At 27.0% G+C, this 19,721-nt stretch overlaps 1 protein-coding gene across 1 annotated transcript; it reads right to left on the reverse strand.

Annotated features, from left to right (window-relative positions):
* Positions 1 to 1,649: 1,649 nt before the first annotated feature.
* Positions 1,650 to 18,245, reverse strand: LOC107455825 (aldo-keto reductase family 1 member B1). The gene is made up of 11 exons (XM_043044390.2): positions 18,106 to 18,245; positions 13,674 to 13,746; positions 13,440 to 13,607; positions 10,493 to 10,609; positions 10,276 to 10,353; positions 8,382 to 8,498; positions 6,339 to 6,445; positions 5,985 to 6,066; positions 3,607 to 3,690; positions 2,246 to 2,328; positions 1,650 to 1,796 (listed from the first exon to the last, which is right to left on the reverse strand). The coding sequence occupies exons 1-11, from the start codon at positions 18,111 to 18,113 to the stop codon at positions 1,754 to 1,756; spliced, it is 960 nt and encodes a 319-aa protein (XP_042900324.1). The 5' UTR covers positions 18,114 to 18,245; the 3' UTR covers positions 1,650 to 1,753.
* Between the last annotated feature and the right edge of the window lie 1,476 nt (positions 18,246 to 19,721).

Below are 19,721 nucleotides of genomic sequence, written 5' to 3' on the forward strand. Positions count from 1 at the left end.
GTGGCTCAATGGTTAGAGCACCGAACTGTCATTGTGAAGGGCTGTGGATGGATCCCCTTTTGGTGGCTTAAAGCCTACCCATCTTCAGATATGTGGGTACCAGCTTGTTTAGGAAGTAAAGGAGGCTACATTGGAGGCTGACTACATTGCCTCAATCATGTCTTTGGAACTGAAATTGTTGAGACTCCACTTCCAGGACCCTCTCCCGGCCTACTACGGCTTCTGCGGGAATGCTTTGCTTATACCTTTTATTATTAAGATAAAAAACTCTGGAGTTGATATTTCAAAAGTTATTCTATTTCAAACAATGAAATAAATTCTAATGAATGGTCAAACATCTATTTCTCAGTTTTTCAACAATTTGAAGTATAAATCCTTAGTGATAAAGAGAAAAAAAAGTATTAAACATTAAAAAACTTTTTATTTCTCGAAGTTAGATTATTTTGTGGAAATTTTTATCCTTCCAAAATTAAAATTCAACAATTTTGTTAATTTTAAAATTATATCCAGCCAACAGTTTAGTAGTAGGATGGTACCATGGGTTTATATTGATAGTCCTAAATTTTTCTTTTAGTGTGGTAAGTTTAAGTAAATGTTTAGATCTAAAGCCTTTGTTTTGGGAAGTAATTGTTGTAATTGACAAAGTTTTCTGATTAATATATTAAATTAGTACAATTGTATGATTTGAATGAGTCTTTTACTTTGTTAGAGATTTCGTTTTTTCTCTAGTTTCATAGTTGTTAATGACTCACTCATTAAAACCTTTTGTGTAGATTTCACATTGAGTTCAAACTTTACTAAAGATTTATTTTACGGAAGAGTATTTAATCGTTTAAGTCTTTGTGATTTGGAAAAAGGGAACAGAAGGATAACAGTACTGAATTGAACATCGCCTCAACTTTCTTTTGAAAAATTCAATCAAAAAGACAGGTACAATAAATTATTTGTGAAATTTTTTCTTGTTTTTATGCTACAGTAAAATATTTTATTCACATTTTGATTGGTCCAATATTTTGTAATTTGAAAAGTTTTTGGTTTCTAATCAAACTTAGTTGTCAAAGTTACAATGTCTATGAAACAACAAAAGTATGAAAAAAATAAGAACTTCTCTTCAAATCACAAAAAGGCTTTTTTTTTCTTCAAATTTTTAAAAAATCCTTGGTATAAGAGGTCAATAAAAAATTGGAAATTAGAGCTTCCTAATTTGGTATGTTGAAGTCAAGTTTGTTTAAGTAAATTTTGTAAAAATTAAACAAAACTCGTGGTACTTAGCAAATAATTTGTAGTAATTTTTTTTTCTTTCTACAGTTTAAATACAAATGTAATTGTGGTGGCGGTGATTGTCATTCCAAATTTAGAATGGTAGTTCAGGTCTCATTTTTGACTTTCGGCCATTACAGATACATCTTAATTTTAATGTAATATAGTGTAAATGAATAAAATCATTTGATTTATTAAGTATTAAAAATGGCCATAATTCAAAATATAAAAATAAAGAAAAACCCCTTAAAGGGATCAAGAAAAACAATTCTCTTCATATCGAAAACTAGGCTTGATAGTCAACGGTTTGGATATCAACCCTTTAAGCTAGAAAATATGTAATGCCTATTGTGGCATCACAGTAATAATTGAACATAATATATTGGATATTCATGATGACAAATTTTTTTATTGTTAACCAAATATTAATACTTTTATACAGTGCTGTAGTGGTTTATTTTTACAAACAAATATTTCAATCAGAGCAAACATTTTAATATTCAATGCCAAAAGGATAGTTTGAATCATCCTTCAACCTAAAAAAAAAAAAAAAAAAATCAAAGCATTAAAAGTCAATAAAGCTTTAGAAACTAATTGAAATTTTTTGCATGCGAAGAAAACAAAATGTTAGCGTAAATAATATTTAAGGCATTTTTGCTGAGTTTAAATCTACAAAAATAATGAACATTTGAAATAACTTAATACAAAACTGTTTTTATTAAAGTGCTTGATATCTAAATTAATACAAAACTGGTTTGGATTCTAAAAGTAGAAACCTTTAGACAAGTATTCAATAAATTAAGCTATAATCTTGGCACTTTTTCAAAGTTCAGTAAAATTAATTAAAAAGCTTATTTCTTTGTTGGTTGGTAGGTGCACTCCTACAATAGACTATATTTTAGACATTTTTAAAGGAATCAAATTATCTTATAAAATCACCCGGTGCTGATAAAAATCAAAGAAGTATAATATTTAAAGGTCTTACCAAATCAAAGGGCAATAACGGAACTTCTCTGTAAAGCTAGCAACTTTTATCATTTCATCTTGAGTAAGTGCAAAATCGAAGTTCTAAAAAATAATATTTTCAAAAAGTAAACCGTAAAAAGTAATTAATTAAAAAGTTAAAAATAAGTAATTATTAGGAACAGCTCATGGTTAGAATAGAGAAGTATGGAAAAATACATCTATCTTCGAAATAATATAATGACACATAAGATTATACATTAACTCAAATTATAAAAATAAAAGTGGTTAGTTTTTTAAAATGAGAGGCAGGAGAACTTAAAGCTCGCTTGAAATAGTGACATTTGTTTTCAGAATTCAGTCATAAATTATCGATAATTTTTTAATTGTAAATTTAATTACTCAAATATTGTGTGAAAAATTGCAATCTTTAAGGCGGCTGTGTTTTTTCATTTATTCATTCGCAAGGAAGCTGAAGCGCCCACTGCTCCCCCGCCGGTCCCTGATATGACACATTTCAATGAATAAAATGTTCCAAAATCAACACATAGGGGCAGAATTCCTTATCTGTCTGAAGATAATCCTTAGTGTTTCAAAAAACAGATCATACGTTATTATTTCTATTTATGTCGGATTATTATAAAATTTAATTGTAAAAACGGAGAGAAAGAAAGTTTGGCCCTAAATACATGCCCTAAAATAAACATATCCAACTCAGTAAATTGAAACAGGCTCTACGCAAGTTCAGTGGCTCGATGAACAATACAGGCCTTTTAAATAAGCATATTAAGGATTTTTAAAAAAAAAACTTAAATTCAGCATATTATTTGAATCTTAAGATCAGATTGAATCTTAACAGGTTTGTTTGCATATTGGTTTGTTAGTAATGATATAAGAGTTCTTTGAAAATTGTTAGTGTGACATAAAAATTATTTATACCATAAGTACAAGATTTCTTTAAAATTAATTTTTTTATGAAATTAGCAATTTTATAAGTTTTATTATTTGTGCAAAATTATTTAAAAAATGAAGGGTTAACATACTATACATATAAGACATACTATAATTGTTTAAAACTCTTTCAATATTAACTTGTCGAGTAGACACATTCTTTTAGATAATATTCAAATAAGCTTAAAATTAGAAAGCAATCTCAATTAAAAAAGAGAGATAGAGTTGTGTTTATTTATAACAAAAAACAATTATCTAAATATTTCCATATGGCTTGCAATTGTAATCTATAAAAACTGATATAATTTACACAGATATTCTTTTAAGACTAATAAAAGAACAATAAAAGAAACATAAATATTATTACTAAATACATGACACAACATTCAAACTATAAAAAAAAAAAAAATTAGTTAAAAATATCATTTTTACTTTAAAGTTGCCTATTATTCTTTCTTCTGTAACACTCTTAGGGATGACGACAACTTCTCGCTGAACATTAAATCGTAACAGAATCTAAAGAGTAACAAAATATTTTAATTTTTAATACATAAAGTATACCTGAAATAATAAATAAAATTTGATATGCTTACATGAAATATTTTAAAGGAAATGTTTTAAAATATTTATAATAAAAGTTTTGCTTCAAAAAATTAAATGGTAAATTTACTTTAAGTAGACAGCTAGCAGAATGTCATGCACATGTTTTTTAAACAGAGTTAATTTTCAAAAAAGGTAACGATTTGTTTGTTATTGTAAATTAGAATAAAATACATAAGTCTTCTTCTTCTGAAAGGTTGGAATTTTAAAATCCTTTTCTCAAAATAATTTTATTTTGATGCATAGTAGACTTCTTAATAAAGAGTCTTTAGTGTTACAACCAATTTGGAATTTTTTAAATCGGATGAAAATGAAAAGTTTGTGCAGACGTTAATTTTTTGATATTGACAAAGGAAGATATGATATATAGGGTTCACACTAGCAATGAAAATTTATTGGTCTAATAGGACCACTTAGATATTCATTTAGTGGGTCAAAACTTTAATATGGTAGATAAATTAGAGGGGGAAAATCGAACTTTACAGTTACATAAGTCATGTTATTATTATATGGCGCAGAAACCTGGAAACAGACTAAGATCGAAATACAAAAATTGGAACCCTTTCAAAACAAATGTTTAAGATTTATTTTTAAAATTTTCTGGCCTTACAAAGTATCAAGTAAAAATCTATTAAAGAAAGCTAAAATAAAAACAATAGAAGATGAAATTAAAAAACGAAGATGGAGCTGGCTCGGACATATCCTTAGAACGCCCAAGGAAAAAATTACATCTGTTGCGCTTACATGGGCCCCTGATGGTAAAAGAAGAAGAGGAAGACCCAGACTTACCGTCCAGCGCATGTTTTTGGGCGAATTAAGAGAATGTGGAATATCTGGCTCGGAGGAAGCAAGATCTATTGCTAGAGACAGGAGGCGTTGGAGGGATATGCTAGAGGCCTTAAGTGCCCAAAGGCACGTAGAAGATAAGTAAGTAAAGTAAGTAAGTATCAAATATTATTAATAAATATTTATAGCACCTTACAAGTGATTAGTTTCATTACCATATAATGATTGAAGATTAGTATTTATTAAAATTAATTTAAAAAAGCTGGAATAATATAAGTAAATAGTTTCAACATAGATATTAAAATGCACGACTAAAAAGGGCATTAAGGAAAATAGAAAAAGTAAGAATTAACAACTATATTGTCTAAAAATTACAAAATTTTGAATAAAGTCATTTCCAAGCGAGCAGAAAATATTGTTTCATTGACTAACAATTATACTTTCAGTACATGAATTCCAAAGTACAGCACAACACTGTAAGTATGAAATTTCAACATTTCAATTTAAAAATTTTTGCATCGAACAATCTCAGTTGTTCCATTTGAATACCACACCGTACAACGAGTAGAAAAATAAGATTAGTACAAATTTTTTTTAACTGCAAGGTATTTGATGTAAAAAAAAAACTATTTTTCCTTACTATTTTGTAAATTTGAAACGTATTTCAAGTCGACAAATTTGTTGCTTACGCATATGATTTTTAGCGACATTTGTAGAACAATTGGTGACAATTTTCGCCTTGTCATACTGGCGTGAATCCTAATGATAATATTTCTTTTTTTTTCCCCACAAGAAGCAAATTTTTCTAATGTAAGCCATGCAGTTTAACTCCTTTACTTACTTAAAAAGCTCACAGAAGTTTTCTTTTTCAATGAAATAATTTATCAAGGTTTTGCTTAAGAGTCATAAATCATTGTAAACCTAAACTAATTTTAGTTCATACCACTACACTAACTTAAAGTTAATCATTTAAAGAGAATTTGATCATTCTGATTTTGTAAATTTTATGTTACTTGATAAAAATTTCAAAAGATTATAATTAGCTTAATAAAGCTAAATAGTATAAGTGGCACTTGCAGTCAAAAAATAATAAGTTTCTAAGGTTTTTATTTTGGAATAATTTTCATACCAAAACCTAGAGAGAGTACTTGAAATAAAAAGAAGGCATAAAAATAAAAGGGATAAGCATGTTTTAAATGCTTTTATAGTTAGACTATATAGGCACCATAACTTATTTAAATGGGGAAAATACTCATAATAACTTACTAGTTAACAATTTTTTTACTTACAATGTATTTAATATAACGTTTATTACAATAATTTTTTGACATTTTACTTACTACTAAAATTTCATGCATTCATTCCAATTTTAAATTCCAATTCCATTCCAATTTTAACTTTAGTAAATGAAAGTTTAAACTTACTTGAGCGGGAGTTTTATTGTATTTTTCAGCAAGTTTTTTAATTCTCTCATCATCCAATAGACAAGGTTCATCTGGTTTATTCCTAAAAACAAATTCAATAATGTTGACAAGCCCAAATTTCTTTTGCAAAATAGTAATGAATTAGATCGATAAAAATTTAAAATATTGAAGCAAGCTGAAAGTAACCAAGAAAATTTTTTTTTATGTAGAATAGTAGAAAAAGCTTTATATTTTTTCGATAAAAATAATTCTAAAGAATTGTAAGTAATTTCTAATACAGCAATAAAGAGAAGAACAATAAATTTCAATTCAATCACAAAGAAACCTTTTTGTATAACTTTCAATATAACTTACCATGGTCGATCAGGAGATCCTAGAGGGCTGTATGCAGTAACAGCAATGTCGTTACTTTTACAGAACTCAATTAACTTATTTTGATTCAAATAAGGGTGGCATTCAATCTAACAGAGAAATGTAACATTAAAAAAAACTTTCATTTACAAGTACAGGAATTTTTTACAAATCACAATGACACTGTGGTTTTCAATAAAACTAACCAGACAAAAAATATCAAAAGAATACCAAATTGCCATCTTTTTTAAACACAGATGAGAGTCATTATTCTTAAAAAATATTTATGCATAGTAAGATAAATTTTTTAAAGTACGTATTTTAAAAAATTAAATTGCAAGAAAAGAAAAGGGAAATGAAATACTTATATTCAACAATTTGCATTTTTCTAAATAAATAAATTTCCATATACACTCTATAACAAAAAAAGACGCGCAAAATCGACGCTCGATCAAGCTGGAATGATGCCGACTGGCGACGTATAGTCTTTAGCGACGTTATAGTCTTTCCGAACTGTGTCCTGACGATAATCGAAGACGTGTTTGGAGACGCACAGGGCAGAGTGGGGATCCTGCCTTCGCTATTGCGCGCCACACCGGCCTTCAACAAGGCATTATGGTCTGGGGTGCCATTTCCTTTCACAGCCGGACCCCTTTGGTCGTCATTAGAGGTACACTTACTGCACAGCGGTACGTCGACGACATCTTAAGACCGGTTTTGCTACCGTTTCTTTTGCAGCGCCCTGGGTTGGTTTTTCAGCAGGACAATGCCAGACCACATACGGCACGTGTTGCTATGAACTGTCTGCAAGCTTGTCAAACTCTTCCTTGGCCTGCCAGATCACCAGATCACTCTCCCATCGAGCATGTCTGGGATATGATGGGAAGGCGATTGCATCTGGCACGGGATGTTGATGACCTCGTTCGACAATTGGATCGAATTTGGCAGGAAATACCTTCATTCAATTCAGAATTCAATTGTTTTGAAATTTTAATCATTTACTATTCTGTACATTGATAACCGCCACATTTTATAAAAATTACACATTAAATACAAGAAGTACATTCTGCTCAACAAATGATTATCAATCAATATATCTTCTTATATATATATATTACTGATTCTCTTTTAATTGTATGATATAATAAGTTGCTCTATATAAAAAAAGAGAGAGATAGAGGGAAAAAAAAGTAAAAGTTATGGAAACAAAACAGAAATATTTTCTCAAAATAATGGACCCTGGCATCCCAATTACTGGGGGGTGGGGGAGTCCGGACGCTTCGGACCCCTAGGGATTGTATATATATACTGACAACCTGAACCCAGAGTTGTTCTTGTTGGTTCTTTTGTTGAACTCTGTAATTATTCTTGATGTTATGTTGATAGCGAACCAGCAGTTTTGTTTTTCCTGATGAGCTTAATTTATTCTAAATAGATTTGTTTATTCAATTAAGTCTTCAAATATATCTTCACTAGCATAATTTTTAAAAAATCTTCCTTTTTAAGGGAAGGTGGTTTAGATGATGTTGCTAACACATTGAATAAGCATTATGATTGAATCTTAATGCTTAAAAGTGGAAATGTAACATATATATTTTTTTAAAAATTGTAAATAGTTCTTACAATATATTTTAATAATTTTTTTTCCATTCTAACCTAACACAGTTTTTTTTCCTCATTTTGTATTAACTTTCCAGACCAAAACTAAGTTGATAATTGCTCTAATTATTTGAAGATAAATATTTAAAATAATAATCAGATGATTACTGAATAATTAAACTATACTTTACCAAAACTAGTGATATGATAGTAAAATGGTATCATATTCTTTATACATTTTGTATTGCCAATCCTGTAAACAGCAAAAAGAAAATGTACGAAAAAAGAGGAGGCGCAAAGCAAAGGAAACAAGCTGATGTAATGTAATAGAATATAATAGTGCTCATGATTTAAGGATTTTAAAAATAGGGTGATTATTCAACTAGTTATTTAGTTTACTTGAATCTGATCATAGATAAAGCAAATAGAACACTACACAGCACTTACTTGCAAAACAACTGGCTTGATTTTGCACACATCAAGAACTCTACGAATCTGTTCACTGTTGAAATTGGACAGACCAATAGCTTTGACAAGACCTTTATCATAGCATTCCTCCATACCCTATAAAAAAGTTTTATCACAAAACATAGGGATGTCTATGAATCACTTAGAAGGAGAGGGTTCATCAAATTGTGAGAGTTTGTGACAAGAGGGACGTATAGCAAGATGTGTGACAGATTATGGTTAAATGGACATTACATGGCAGGTAAAATATTTTTGTATTTTTTATGTTACGTTTTTATCAACTTCTTATTCAAAATAATTACAAACAAAATCCTTGTTATACTTTCAATAAAACACACAGTTAAAGCTTTAAAAAAAATTGAAATGTGATGTTTAACATTGTGCCTTGTTTCTGAACTGATACATGCTTGTAATATAGCTTGACAAGGGAAAGGGTATAGTGAAGTTTGTCAATTTGTAACAAAGGGAAAGTAATTTATGGATGGTATAATCATAAATGGAAAGCATAAAATGAAGAATTTCCTAAATTATTATGATCTGACAGAGTACTTGAAATAAAANTATGATTTTTTAAGAGGCAAGCGAAGCTTAAGTGTTCCTTCACTGGTTAGTTTACCCTATTAAAATTGAATAATATCTTCAAATATTCATAATTTAAATGCATTTAAATAACATATTTTATGTAGAACACGGAATATTTTTTCCAATACTTCATTAATTACATTACTTCTTATTTCTTTCATACATTGCCCAAATTGCAAATAAACTTGTTTTGTTTACAAGAAGATATAATTTATTGATAATCATATAGATATTTTCATAATCTGAAAGAAAAAAAAAGACTTTAGTCTGTACATCTGAAAGAAAAATTGAATTAATTCTATTATACTCTTCCACTTCAGAGCAACTATTTCATTTTATTGATTGAATGTTACTGTCAATAATACTTTAAAAGTGATTCAATAATCCTCCTCTTTTTAAAAACAAAAATTATATCATAAACTAGATATTAATATTGGCTGAATGATGTGCTTAGAATAATTCTTAGCACCCTAAAAGCAGTAATATTTTCAAGTAAAGAAAAGGAAAAAAGATAAAGGGATTCCGAATAAATGCTCATCCAACAAATAAAACCTGAATAATGAAAATACTTTTGAGTGATTGGAAAATATTTTTGAAAATCTCATTAATTGACATTAGTTACTATAGACTTATAGGATTTGAAAAATCTAAGATTCACACAGCCTGGAGGGATTATATACCAAATATATCTAGTCTAATAAAATAATAACGATATAAATACCATATATATCTTGTCTTTAAAACTAAAATTATAATTCATTGAAATTATCTTTTTGACTGTAAACAAATAACAATAGAAAAACTTATAAAATAACAGAAAGTGAAATAGAAGTTCCATAAGAAGTTATCATATGAAGTGTGATATGAGTTTGCATATGAAGTTAAAGTAAAATATTTCCAACATCAATGATTGAGGAAAGCTCTTTTTCTCAAAAAGATAAAATGCGAAATTTTATTATTGGTTGGTTTTTAAATTGAGAAACAAAACCTGCGTTGATATATACATAGATATACATATATATACATACATATACACATACATATGTACATATACATATATACACATACACATACACACACATATATATTGTATATATTGTACATATATCTATATGTATACATAAGATAGCTCCACTAATTTTATTTTAATATAACTTATGTATCATAACGCACCCACTTTCATATAATGTAAAAAACTTGAAATTACTGTATCAAAAATAATAACATTTTTGAGTAATAGTTTTAAAATACTAGTTTAAAATAAAATAGTAAATAATAATAACTAAATAACCTTCCACGTTTCTATGAAGTCAATATTTTCTGTTAACGTCTCGTTGTTCTCATCTTCGGGAAAAAGTTCATCTCCTTCCTTAAAAAAAATTAATAAATTAATGTATTGAAAAATAAAATAAAATATATTATTTATAAATTTAGAAAATTGCCAAGTAATAAAATAATGTAATAAAATGTTTCTAAATAAAATATAAAGATAGATAAATAAAAATTACTTTGTAAGCGATTGGCCAATGGATGAGGAAGAGATCCACATAGTCAAGCTGTAAATCTTTCAATGATCTTTTACAAGATTCAATAACTTTTTCTCGTCTATGAAATGTGTTCCATGCCTAAAATTTAAGAACATGCATGAGGAAAACATTAAAAATGCATAAAAAAAGTTAAAATGCCAGATAATTATATATTTACACATAAGAATTTTATTTATAAAACTTCCTTAAAAATAAATCATGCGAACTGAAAAAGTTTTAGTTAATAAGCAAAACGAAGAGGTCAACAGAAGTTAAAGAGTTTTTTTTCTACAAACAACAATTAATTATTTTTTAAAATAAATGCTATTGAATCGGCAGATGTTTTATATTGAAAAATGCCTGAAGTAACTTTGCTTGATGCTAAAAAATAAGAATGTTTGACAGGATAATTAAAATCTCCTTAAAATGAAAGATTTGCTGATCTTGGAAGAAAAAAAATTAGATAATTCCATAAATTACATTTCATATAATTGTTTATTTAAAATTCAATTTCAAAAATTCAATTTACTATGAAATCTTTGATTAATATACATCATAATATTAGCATATTTTCCTTTGTTGCACTGAAACAGGTGAGAAGCTTTATTGCTTTTTCAATAACCACAGTTAGCAAATAAACTGAAAGCATTATTAAATATTTACTCTATAATATTATTAATTACTATATTATTAAATATTTACTCTATATTGTCTTTATAATAACTCATTCATACTTAAAATTTTGGAAAAATTTTGCTATCTGTATCTATGCCAAAACAATTGAAAAAACCCAAGAGATTTTTAGGCAATGGTCCTGTGGTCTAGATCCACCGCAAAGAACTTTAAAAAAAAAAAAAAAAAAAAAAAAAAAAAAAAAAAAAAAAAAAAANATATATTGTATATATTGTACATATATCTATATGTATACATAAGATAGCTCCACTAATTTTATTTTAATATAACTTATGTATCATAACGCACCCACTTTCATATAATGTAAAAAACTTGAAATTACTGTATCAAAAATAATAACATTTTTGAGTAATAGTTTTAAAATACTAGTTTAAAATAAAATAGTAAATAATAATAACTAAATAACCTTCCACGTTTCTATGAAGTCAATATTTTCTGTTAACGTCTCGTTGTTCTCATCTTCGGGAAAAAGTTCATCTCCTTCCTTAAAAAGAATTAATAAATTAATGTATTGAAAAATAAAATAAGATATATTATTTATAAATTTAGAAAATTGCCAAGTAATAAAATATAGAAGAGACCTTCATTTCATGTATTAAAAAGTCTGCATGTTAAATTAGAACATAGACATAATTTTTGACATTTGTCACAGACATAATTTTTGCAATGATTAAGAGAGACATATTTTCTTCTCGAGCTGTTTTTCTAAATGGATTTGAATCAATTCATTTAAAAGTTCTAATTTAATTCATACAGGGATGGAAATTAAGTAAATTTGGACTATGATCCAAGGGACCTAATAACTTAAAAAAATAACACAACACTGAAAAACCATGAAGCAAATGCTACCTACAATATGTTTACTTTTATAGCTGGTCCGGGCAACCATTCCTAATTTATTTAATGGTGGTCCACACGAAATTTTATTGTTCTCACATAACTGTTAATTTCGACCTATCACATGTAAAATTTTCTCATATTACATCTAAAGCATAACTAACACATAAATTAATCTTGATATTTATCACATTAAGCTCGATGATAATTTAATAAATTTTAATAAACGTGATTCCTTAACTTTTAAATGTTTCTAAATAAAATATAAAGATAGATAAATAAAAATTACTTTGTAAGCGATTGGCCAATGGATGAGGAAGAGATCCACATAGTCAAGCTGTAAATCTTTCAATGATCTTTTACAAGATTCAATAACTTTTTCTCGTCTATGAAATGTATTCCATGCCTAAAATTTAAGAACATACATGAGGAAAACATTAAAAAAGCATAAAAAAAGTTAAAATGTCAGATAATTATATATTTACACATAAGAATTTTATTTATAAGGTTTCCTTAAAAATAAATCATGCGAACTGAAAAAGTTTTAGTTAATAACCAAAACGAAGAGGTTAGCAGAAGTTAAAGAGTTTTTTTCCCTACAAACAACAATTAATTACTTTTTAAAACAAATGCAGGCAGATGTTTTATATTCAAAAATGCCTTAAGTAACTTTGATTGATGCTAAAAAAATAAGAATGTTTGACAGGATAAAATGAAAGGTTTACTGATCTTGGAAGAAAAAAATTAGATAATTTCTTAATTCACATTTCATATAATTGTTTATTTAAAATTCAATTTACTATGAAATCTTCGATAAATATGCATATTTTCTTTGTTAAACTGAAACAGGTGAGAAATTTTATTGCTTTTTCAATAACCACAGTTAGCAAATAAGCTGAAAGCATTATTAAATATTTACTCTATAATGAATTATATTGTGTTTATAATAACTCATTCATACTTAAAATGTTAGAAAAATTTTGCTATCTGTATCCACGCCAAAACAATTGAAAAAACCCAAGAGATTTTTAGGCAATGGTCCTGTGGTCTAGGTCCACCGCGAATAACTAAAAAAAAAAAAAAAAAAAAAAAAAAAAAAAAAAAAAAAAAAAAAAAAAAAAAAAAAAAANTCAAAAAAAAAAAAAAAATAGAAAAATAAAAAATAAAAAAGAACATCAGGTAGCCAACCCCACACAAATCTCTAGATATTTTTAAATTTTGCAAGTTTAAAAATCGCCTTGGTATTTGTATGAAAATATTATCATTTGTTTTATAGAATTAAAATGACCTATTAAGAAATACCTTTCCTTAATAATTAGAACCAAAATAATAATATTCTTTATTGTTATTTGATATAACTATACATAACTTCGATATATAACTATTCATATGAACTTACTTTAGTAGTCACAAAGATATCTTGTCGAGTGACAGTTTTATCAGCAATCTTTTCTTTGATTGCATTTCCAACTTCTTCCTCATTTTCATATGCAAGAGCACAATCAATATGCCGATATCCACACTGAATGGCACACTTCACGGCTTCAAATACTTCACCAGGTTTAGACTAAAAGAAAAGAAGTTAAACTAAAGATGCATGGGAAATTTAAAATTTTATAAGAATTGAATTTACCTTCCATGTGCCTAAACCGATAAGAGGCATTTCCATTCCATTGTTCAATTTAATTTTGGGGGCTAATTTTATACTGTAAAAAAAAGATAAATATAAATAATGTAATTAAAGAGCAATAAGACATCCCTCAAAGAAGGTAGAAGTTACAAAACAAGCAATATTGCTGATTTCTTTGCTGTGACTATAATTATTGTGCAAGATTTGAGATACCAACTCTTAAAGTTGTAGCATAGTTAAAATCACAACGTCATGCTAAAATTAAAAATATTTTCTATTTTTACACCAAAATAATTGCCAAGTATTGACAGTGGTCTTGAGAAACTAAAAATGATAGCGTAAAAAAAAAGCATCACAGAAAGGGACCAATTTGAAGGTTATAACTAGGAGCAACCCTTGGCCAAATCTTCACTTAGTTTTTAAAAAATTTTTGTAAGTTTATAATCCCTTTTTACGCCTTGGCAATAGTAGTTCGAGCTTACAGGTAGCAATACAGAAATATCCTCCTTAAATTCATATTTTATAATTAAGGCGCATGTAATGATGAAATGAATGTTAAAGGAGTTAAAATTTCATCACAAAGGTCTGATGAACTGAGAACCAACTGAAAACAAATTCAATTAGTTTTTTTCTCCCTTTCTACAATAGGATTTATGTATAAGCAGTGGCGTATCTAGGGTATGGCAACTATGGCGAATCGCAAAATCGATCAACATCAACGATTTTTTATTTAAAAAGTTTATTAAATGTTTTTTTTTCCTTCTTTTTTTAGTTAGGGCAAAAATTAAAAAAAAAAGCATACAACATTCAATCTTACCATGTGGGCTCGAAAAGAAGACATCGATGTCTCTTGAGGAACTCTTTTTGTAACTTGGGGATTGAAGAGGAAAAGGGATCCGCTGATCGTAAAAACAAAGTAAGTGATGAGAGTTAAACAATTTTGTCCACCCACTGTTTTTCACAACTTCGTTTGCAAAATCTTAGACCACCGTCGTAAGGGATAATAAGAGGGTCACCAGAGGAGATTTCCGGTGCTTTTGTATAAGTCGAAAAGCGAGCAAATCTCCTTTGATTGTTACATTAGCTTCAGCATTAAAAAAGGGGGGAAATAAGAAAAAAAAACATTCCACATATCAACTCTTTTTAGACGACCTGTCTGATAACAATTCCTACACGTTTCTGCATTGCATTCATTTACAAGACACTTTTTCTTTCTTGATGCTTTCAAGTTAAGCAACACAGAAATCAAATTGTATATAATTTTGTAATTTTCATGAATACATTCACGATAAATACTAAAATAAATAAGTAATAGCTTTTACTTTTCGGCTGTTGTATTTACGACGATTTCTTCAAAAACCAAATTTTAATTGTAAAATTGTAATTTAAAGAATAATGCTTAGTTTTTAATAATTATAATTATTACTCTCTTTACTAACTTTTTGATACATTTCAATAAAAATATTTTTAATTTTAGAAAGTTTCCTAATCATACCATTTTCTTCCTTTTTTTAAAAAAAAATAGATTAAATAATTACTATTTTTTCATTTAGTAAGTCTTTTACAATATTTATCACTTACATTACATTTATATAATACCATAACATATTACTTAAAAAAAAATTTATACTGCTCTTAAAAGGGTTCATAAAGTGTCCTCTATTTATATATTATACTTATATACTATATTTATTTCTTATAATCAAAGAAAAATCGTAACAAAATAATATTAAGTTAAGTTATAATATGCAGTTTATAACCAACCAATACCACATTTTAATAACTCTGAAAACTTATCAATAAAGTGGCAATCACAATAATTTTTTATTATATATAATTATTTTTATTTTAAGAATATAAAAAAACAATAAGTATCTTATATATTGAAAAATTAGAGCTTGTTTAATTATGAAGCATCTGCATTCTTATAACGTATTTAATAAAGATACAAAAAGCCCTCTTTTCCTCAAATATTCCGAATTATATTTCTCTTTTTACTTAAAAACAACTTTTAAAACTAATTAATTCTGATTTGTTTTAAAATATTTTGTTAAAAAAAACTGTTATGCAGGCCGGTCTATATTCATGCAGTTCGAATACGGAGTTCGGATTCCTCAGAAATCGAATTTTAAAAAAATCGGATATTCAAAGTTTCATTTCTCAGACAATTCGATCATTCGTATTTTCCCATGATAAATTACCGTCTTTTAAAACGATGTGAAAAATCTATACCTTACAATTCAAATTTTTGTTACGACTATTATTAAATAAAATAATATATATTTACTAAAAGTTATTTTATAATTAAAAGCGGCCTTTATAATTGTATGGAAAATTCTTTTTTCAATTCACTTAAATAGCTCTCGAGTTACTTCTCAGATTGCGGCTACCCCATAGAGCAGTGTTTCCCAAACTTATGACTTCTGTGTACCCTTTCTAAATTTTTCGTAACGCTGTGTATCACTAATAAAAAAAAAATAATGTATTTTTTACTATAAAAAATTGCACAAAAGTTAAAAATCGCAACAGGCTGTTGACACCACTAATTATTAACTGCTCTGACAAAAATAGCCAATAGAAAATACGTAATCGTAATTTTCATGGCTAGCTTTGTTTTTAAATAAAATTTTTTGAAATTTTCGTTTGTTGCAAGATATTTCCCACGGGAACGCGTACCTCCACTAAACTGTTCCCGTATCCTTGGGGGTACACGTACCACACTTTGGGAAACACTGCCCTAGAGTTCCAGAGTTTTGTGAGTAATTAAGTGTACATTTTAGTTATTATCTGTTATTATATAATGTTTGTAAAACTTAATTACATTAACAGCATCGGTCTTTTTATTGAACAGTAAATAAACTAATCAATATATATAATTCGATTGTAGCTATTTTATTTGTAATTATCGTAACAAATCGTAATTATTTACACTGTGATCCTTAATGAATTTATTTTGTAGCTATGATTTTATTGTTTTGATGTTCGCTAAGCATGATTATCTTTTAAAAAATCAATTTCATTCAGTTATAATTTTGAAAATATTGGGTTATCATCCTGCTATGTTACAGTCTTCTTTAATCTAGGTACATTTGCTGTGTGCGTATTTTTGTTATCAAATTATATTTGTAAAACTTTAAAGTATAATTGTGCTTAATTAAACAAATTGTTAGAATTTTTATTGACAATTGAAAAAACGCAATAGAATCTTCTATAAATAATGTAAAACAGACCTTTTTATTTCCAACCAATGATGATTACGAATACACGTGAAAGCATTACAATTGAAAAAATATAATTTTATAGTTATAGTTAATTTTTATTTATTTACTAATCTATTTTTTTAAAAAGGAAATACAATGCTATCTTTTTGCAATATTGCCAAAGGGTTAAATACTTCAAAGAATGCTTTTATTTCGTATTGCATAAAAAGAGAAAGAGAATTTAAATATTTTTGGAAGGGTACCAATACAAGATTTGCCATAGCTTCTTTCTATTGATACGCATCTGTGTATACCCCAGCTGAATTTGAGTTATGCACTTACATTATATTTTCATAGAGTTTTTATCTTACTATTAATTGTTATTACATTTTGGATCTAAATAAATGTGAAAGTAATTTCTTTTCTAATTATTAATTCAACTAACCATCAAATTAATTTATTCAACAATCAAACTAATTTCGCAAAAAGAGATCACTGCTTTTCTTTCTAAGTAGATAATTTTTTCAGCATTGAAGAGGTTCGTTATATTTAAAAACTTGAAAACAGATATCCTGATTTTGAGAAAAGAGTGATATTTTATTCACCTTTAAATGTGACATTGAAAAAAAAGGTCTATTGTTTTCCTAAAAATAAAAAGTAATTTTTATTAACTTAGCCTTTTATTATTATGATAAGGCCAGTTAATCATAATAATAAAAAGAAGAAAAAAAAGGAATTACATGTAAAGCAGTGAGCTTTATCTTTGGTATTATTTTCGCTATCTTTACATAATTTAAGAGAAAACTTCACCAATTCTAATTCCCACAGCTATGAAATGACATTGTGATTAATTTTTTTTTCTTTAATAATCTGAAAGATCTCAGCCTTTTAATATAAATTTTGTTTAACACTAAGATCTTTACTTCAGACAATAAAAAGAATTGAAAGATTATTTTTCTTAAAAAAAAATTCGAGTTTTCTATAGCCATGTAATGCTTTTTTATAATTTATTTTTCTAAATGTTTCATAAAAACAAACATTGCTTTAAATCAATGCGCCCGTTTAAATTATCGGCCCAAGTATTGACTTACTTAGAATAGCTTTACACATTCAACTAAAAGGGAAATTTATTTTGAAAATTATTAGAGAGAATAAAAATTGAAAAAAAGATATATAGATTGCAATCTTACATTGCATATCAGCTTAATAGTATCTTAAGAAAAAACACAACTTACGAGCTCATGATCCCAGTGATAAATAAAAATTTTTAGTGATAGAAATACCGGTATTTAAACTGAATTGAAGGAAAATTTTCCAATTTTATGTAAACAAGCAAATAAAAAACACGAAAATATATCTGTTTATTAGATAAGAAAAAATGAGTAGCAATTGAAACGCTCGCTTGTGTATAGAACTACCGATCAACAACACTACCTTGCATCATCAACCTTGGCTATTAAGAATAACAAAGAATCTTCAGCGCGCGTGGTTAGGCATAGTCACCGAGAGTCAAGGCCTCTCAGTAGGTACCTCTCAGTAGCGAACCACTAGATAACGCGGTATTCAGATTTGTATTAAGAGAAAACTATAATATATAGTTCATATTTTTGAGCAATGTATAACATTTTTGCTTTACCTAATTTAATCTTAAATATTTTTAAGAGGTAAATTTTTGACTTTTTATTAGAATAAATCAATGTTATTTTTCACGTTGTTAACTCAATAAAATGAACATGTAGGAGGACTGTTTGATGCTTTTCTTTAAGCAATATTATGTGTATTCATAATGGAAAATGATTTAATAAGAATTTTTTCTTTTAATTTTAAATCTTTATTCATCGTAACTATTTTAAATATCAAAAGAATAAACCGTATTTAAGCGTATGATTTATTATTTTCTAATATGCAATAAAATATTAGATTTAATCGCATATTTGAAAATAAGAAAAGTAAAATAAGGAATCCTTCATTTTAATAAGGAAACGAATATGAAACAGATAAAAATATGTTATATCATGACAGGAAAGTGACAAATAAGGAAATTATAATTTTATTGCCACATTCATAAAATTTTTATTTTAAAATAGATTCTAAAGAATTCTTTCAGAATCGTATGATATACATTTAAATTCTAAGTGGAAATAATCTGATCATAAGAACTGCAATTATTTACAAATAAACGAAGCAATAATATTAAAATGATAAAAACAAAATAATTTAGCTAAATAGTTAAAAAGTAATAATAATAAATAACTTATGAGTAATTTAACAAAGTATATTTAGATCCTTAAGATTGTAAAACTTTAAAATAGCATTTATTATTTTCAAAAATAAATACATCTTTTATTTTTTAATGATTATTATAAAAAAGCAAACTATTTCCAAATCTTAAGTTTTTCTAACATATAAATTTACTGAGGACAATCTTTCTTATAAGATTTAATAAAAAAAAATCCCAAAATTGAGATTCCCCTAGAAAATTATTAGTATAATATTCTGGAGCAGAAATTGTTCAATTAAGAAAATTATGAAAAGCAATAAGTTTCATTTATTGCGCATAAGCTGCAAGTAAATAGAACTCATAAAATAGTTCAAAGTGAAGATAAAACAAAGGAAAAATACAGATCAAAGAAAAAAGGGGGAAAAAGAAAATTAATAATAAAAATAACAAAAACTGGGGGAAAAAAACCTCCGAAAAAAATGATAGAATTCCTTAAAAAAAGAATTCTTTATAAAAGAATTCTTACTTACTTAATTCGGAACTTATTTTATGAGTTCTACTTACTTGCAGCTTATGCGCAATAAATGAAACTTATTGTTTTTCTTAATTTTCTTATACGTCCATTATATT

This window comes from Parasteatoda tepidariorum, chromosome 5, assembly GCF_043381705.1.
Source record: "Parasteatoda tepidariorum isolate YZ-2023 chromosome 5, CAS_Ptep_4.0, whole genome shotgun sequence".
NCBI lineage: Eukaryota > Metazoa > Arthropoda > Arachnida > Araneae > Theridiidae > Parasteatoda > Parasteatoda tepidariorum.